This window comes from Perognathus longimembris, chromosome 8 (assembly GCF_023159225.1).
Source record: "Perognathus longimembris pacificus isolate PPM17 chromosome 8, ASM2315922v1, whole genome shotgun sequence".
Lineage (NCBI taxonomy): Eukaryota > Metazoa > Chordata > Mammalia > Rodentia > Heteromyidae > Perognathus > Perognathus longimembris.
In genome coordinates, this window is record NC_063168.1 from 66257285 (window position 1) to 66262549 (window position 5265).

At 53.6% G+C, this 5265-nt stretch overlaps 1 protein-coding gene across 1 annotated transcript; it reads right to left on the reverse strand.

Moving 5' to 3' along the window:
* Positions 1–1908: 1908 nt before the first annotated feature.
* On the reverse strand, positions 1909–4422 carry Rhob (ras homolog family member B). Its single transcript, XM_048353385.1, has one exon. The coding sequence runs from the start codon at positions 3993–3995 to the stop codon at positions 3405–3407; it is 591 nt and encodes a 196-aa protein (XP_048209342.1). The 5' UTR covers positions 3996–4422; the 3' UTR covers positions 1909–3404.
* Positions 4423–5265: the final 843 nt, after the last annotated feature.

Below are 5265 nucleotides of genomic sequence, written 5' to 3' on the forward strand. Positions count from 1 at the left end.
GCGCCACTTCCACACACTTAAGTCTTAAAAACCAACTTTATTCTACTAAAGTAAAAGATAAAGACCTTAGAAAGACAACCCAGACATTAAAGGAGAACCTAAGACAATGCTCCTTTCTGTAAAATTTCCAGGCCCAATAAAACTCCCCACTATTTTCCATGAAACAGTACTACAAGCAATTAAATGAACTCAACACATTCATTTTAAATGTGCAAAATGAATTTTCATATCCTACCAGTAACACCAGATGTTTTAGCTCCTTTTTTCCTAACTCATTTTCCAGCCTACAGTAATTCGTCTTTATATTTTCCACTTGGATCCTAATGTAGCAAGAAGAGTGGGTTCCAGAAAGAAAAAAATATTAAATGCCATGCTTAAAAAATTTTTTTTAATTGAAAACGCTTTTAAAACAGGCTGTCACGCATCCTCTGGGCTTACATCTATCCAAAAAGAAAAAGCCAGCAATAGTAGGCAGATTTGGGCTGGCAGAAAACCCAGAGAAGGACCTCTCAGCGGGTTGGGTCTCCAAGCTTATGGCTGGTGACAGAGCTGAGTTCTAGGCATTCCGCCCAAGTCTAAGCTCACACACACACACACACACACACACACACACACACACACACAATCCCACACTGCCTGGTACAGAGGGATTTGTAGCTCTGAAACCTGCAAGTAAACATTGTTTTCAATGCAGTTTTGTCTTTAAAATAAATATGAAAGTAAGCTGTGGGCTGGAGGTAAGTGAAGCCAAGGAGCAAGAAGGGAGCCCTGGGCAGCTCAAAGCAGCAACCAGACCGGACAGGCCTTGCCTTCTCTCCGGGTGGAGCCCAAACAATCCCCCTCTGTTGGCCAAGGTGCCCAGCCCTGCCCAGCTCCAGGCTTGTTACTGCATGTTTAAGTGGGTAAGAGGTCACCTTTGACCAGGTTTTCTCACAAAAGCTCTTCAGAGTCTGAGGGAAGACAGGGAAATAGAAGCCGAGGCTTTGAAGCAAACAACTTCAAAGGAGACCTCATCAGCCTGGGCCTTGGCTGGGGGACGAGGGAGGTGGAAAGGGTGGCAACTAACTGCTAGAAATCCAGAACACGATGATTAGAGAAACAAAACCACACTTCTTAGGTAACTGCGAGAGGTTGGCAGGCCCTTCTGTGGAAGCTTCTGAGAGGTTCTGAGAGCTCCTGCCTGGAGCAGGATTTTAATATGGTCTTCAGGTACCAATCAGCCCGAGTACCACTGAGAAGGCAAGGTCTGAAGTTAGAGCTTGTCATAACTGAATTCCAAAATGGGGCTGCTCCAACTTGAAGCAACACCACTCGAGCATCTAGTGTCTGTAAAATGGCCTTTAGCATAAAGCATTAAGAATTCTTCTACAGATGAAAGCTTAACAATCCGTACTCGAAGGCTTTCTCCTCCACCTCTGCTCAGGTCTACCCCTCACCCCTGAAAATAATAATAACCTGCAGTCTCACCCTGCATTTTCTCATTCCTAAATCTGAAGGAAACCCAACAGTCTGGCCCACGCAAGTGATTACAAAACAATAAACTGTTACTCTAAACTTAAGATGCACAAATGACAATCCAAGTCCTAGAATAGACTTAAGATACAGCTGAAGGCATACAGAATATCAAAACCTTTGAACTCACCTAATTGGACTAAATATACAATTATGTCAAAGATGATTTCTCTGTGTTGTTTTGCTGGGAATGTGAAAGGAACAACCTGGTCTTCTTGGGTCCAACTCTCATACCCCCAAGGGATGTATGTCATTTCTTATACTCACTACAGGAAAAAATGGAGCTACTTACTGTAATGAAAAAAAAATCTTACTGAGTAAAATTCTTCCCTTTTCATATTCTTCCAAATTCATAAAAAGTATTTTCATACACTATTAAACCACAGGAGGCATTTATAAATGTCATCATCATAGTTTTTTAATATTTTACATAAAAAACTGTATACACAGCTTATAGAACTTTTATGTAAACATCATAAGCTCACCACTTTATCATTTGTCAGTTTATTTAAAAAATAAAAAACAAGACAACAATTTTAGTAGAAGTACCACTGGGCTGGGAAGGGAAAAAGGAAATGGGAGGTCTATTCTCTGTACAGAAATGCACAGAAAATTTCACATAGCTGTAGACACTGCCTTGTGAAAAAGAAAAGTTTTAAATAGGTCCCAATGTGTGTTACCTTCCTTTATCAAAATACTGTGCATAATCTGCGCACATAAAAATCACAAAACAGTGTTGCCACTTTTTTTCAAGAAAACAAAGTAAAATTTAGTAGGGCTTCCTCCCCCCCTCCTAATTTTAAAAGTCATCATCATTAAAAAATAAAAATAAAAGGTCTGATGAGGTTACAGCATACAAGTGTGGTCTGAATGCTACTGTCTTATGCAAATGACAAGTGCATTAAGTCTCAAACAATGAAACAATTGTGCAAAGAATTCTCTCAACAAGAACAAAAAAAAAAGTTTTAGCCTTAAATAAACCAAAGAACATCAGTTTCTTGGACTGAACAATTTTTTCACTTTGTAGGACAGGCACAAAGTTCGCTTATGGCAAAAACAACCCCGCAGCACACCCTCCCTCCTCCTGCCGACGGCTGGTGAGGGGTTCGCTGGGGGGCTGGCCCTCAGGAGTCGCAGTGTCTGGAGGCCGCTTCCTCTCAGCCCCAAAGTCAGTTGCAAATATCCCCAGTGGTCAGATGGATGGTCAAGTCCAATTCATGCTTGGGATGGGCGCCAATCCAGCCTGGGCTGGAGCCGTTGGCACACCCTGGTCGCTTTGCTCACCACCCCCATTAAATAACACCATCTTACCTCCGAAAATAAAATTATATCTATATGTATGGAACACTCCCCCCCCTCCTCCCCAGCCCTCCCCTCCCGCAGTTCCCAGGGTCTATGTTACAGACAAGGGATAGCTCGCACTCGCTGGCTGGTAATGGGTGCACATCTGATGGGGCGCGGCCCTGGGAACCAGAGGCCCGGGGGCGGGGTGGAAATGGAGTGTGGGGGGGGGGGGAAGTCCGACATACACGCAGTCACACAATCTGAGGCCTGGCTCTTCAGAAAAGGATGCTCAGGGACCCCCTTGGCACTCGGGGGAGGGGGGTGGGATGGGGTGGAGGGCGGCCCAGGCCCGTGCGACACCGCCAGTCGCCTACAGAAGCTGGAAAGGGGGGGGGCCCCCCATGCCCAGGCCAGTTCTTGGCGCGACACACCAGAGCCACCCGCAGACGCCAGGCAGTCCGTGGAGGGTCCGTGGTGGGGGAGGGAGAGGAGGGCCGCGGATCTCCCCTTCTCCTGGCTCGTGGGGAAGGCGGGAGGTGGGGGGGGGGGATGGGCGGGCCAGGGAGGGGGAGCCGCGCTGGCAGGGGCGGGAGGGGCCCGTGAGACCCTCATAGCACCTTGCAACAGTTGATGCAGCCGTTCTGGGAGCCGTAGCGCTTCTGCAGCGCGGCCCGCGTGGCCGTCTCGAAGACCTCGCGCACGCCCTCCTTGGTTTTGGCCGAGCACTCGAGGTAGTCGTAGGCTTGGATGCGCACGGCCATGGCGCGGCCGTCGTCCGTGCGCACGGGTTCCTGCTTCATGCGGGCCAGCTCGGTGCGGACGTGCTCGTCGCTGCGCAGGTCTTTCTTGTTGGCCACCAGGATGATGGGCACGTTGGGGCAGAAGTGCTTCACCTCGGGCACCCACTTCTCGGGGATGTTCTCCAGCGAGTCCGGGCTGTCCACCGAGAAGCACATGAGGATGACGTCGGTGTCCGGGTAGGAGAGCGGCCGCAGGCGATCGTAGTCCTCCTGGCCGGCCGTGTCCCACAGCGCCAGCTCCACCTGCTTGCCGTCCACTTCGATGTCGGCCACGTAGTTCTCGAAGACCGTGGGCACGTACACTTCGGGGAACTCGTCCTTACTGAACACGATCAGCAGGCACGTCTTGCCACACGCGCCATCGCCCACCACCACCAGCTTCTTGCGGATGGCCGCCATGAGCAGGCCGGGCCCGGGCAGCAGGAGGGGGCCCGCGAACGCCTCGCCGCCGTCCCGATCGCCGCTCACCGCTCACCGCTCACCGCTCACCTCGGGCTGCGCGCCGGGGACGGGGAGCCGCTAGCTGCGCCCGGGCTCCGCGGTGATGGCGTTCCTCTCGCTGCGCTCCGGCGGCCGCGGCGGGGGCGGCGGGGGGCGCGGGGGCATAGGGGGCGCCGAGCGGCTCGCCGCGCTTGCTCCCGGAGCGGTGGCTGCTCTGCGGATCCCCGGCCCTGCCTGGGGGGGTCGGGGGGGGGTGGTCGGCGGCGGCTTTGTGCGCGGCGGCTGCGATCGCCGTGGACTCGGCCTCACTCTCCCCCGGCCTCCGTCCGTCCCTCCCTCCCGGGCCTCTCGGAGACCTCGCCTGCCTACGGGAACCACTGACGTGTACGCGGCCGGACTGCGGTGGCAGATGCGGGCTGCGGCCCTAGCGCCCGCTATTTAAAGAGTCCGGCCACTTTCTTAATATAGCCGTCCAATGGGGAGCGAGCCGGCTGAGCTCATCGCTGCGGATCTCGACTCTGATTGGTCATCTGCTACAACCAAAGACGGGGCGGGGCAAGCTTGATTGACTGCCCGGGCCGCGGGGCTGGGAGAGGCGGCTCCTGGGGAGTCTGCGCGGCCGGCGGTCCCCGCCGGGCTCTTTCTCCGCCCGGGTCCCCCCCCTCCCGCCCCCCTTCCCGGCTTCGGCTACCGTTTCTGAATTGGGGGGTGGGGGTGGGGGGCGGCTCGGGAGCTGGTTGCCTGGAGCCCACCGGCCCAGGCTAACAGTGCCCAAGCATGAAGCGTTTTCGGTGGCGTTGGGCGAGTCCCTCCCTTGGAGACTCGCCCGGCTTCCCGGAGAACTCCGGAGGGGCGTGGGGGGAGGGGGTGGCCAGGCCCGTGGGGGGGGGGAGGGGCCTCTCCTCGAACGTGGTTTTGTTTTTAAGTAAACAGCCGTATACTAGGATGCACACTTGTGTCTGCAAGCAGAAAGCTTTTTTTTTCTTTTATTTATCTTTTCTTTTAGGAGGCCACCAGTGATCTGCCCCCCCCCACCCCACCCCTACTGTACTTGCCCCGGGATATGCAACCGGGAAGACTGACTGTGAATTGTGCGGGCCCGGGTGGAGCCTCCAAACCCGGCAGCCATCCCCTACCTAACCGGTCCTGGCTTCTCTAGGCGACTTGGCGGGGCAGCGACACTATGAGGTGCTGCCTTAGGACCGTGAAAACCGAAGGTGGAAGCTGG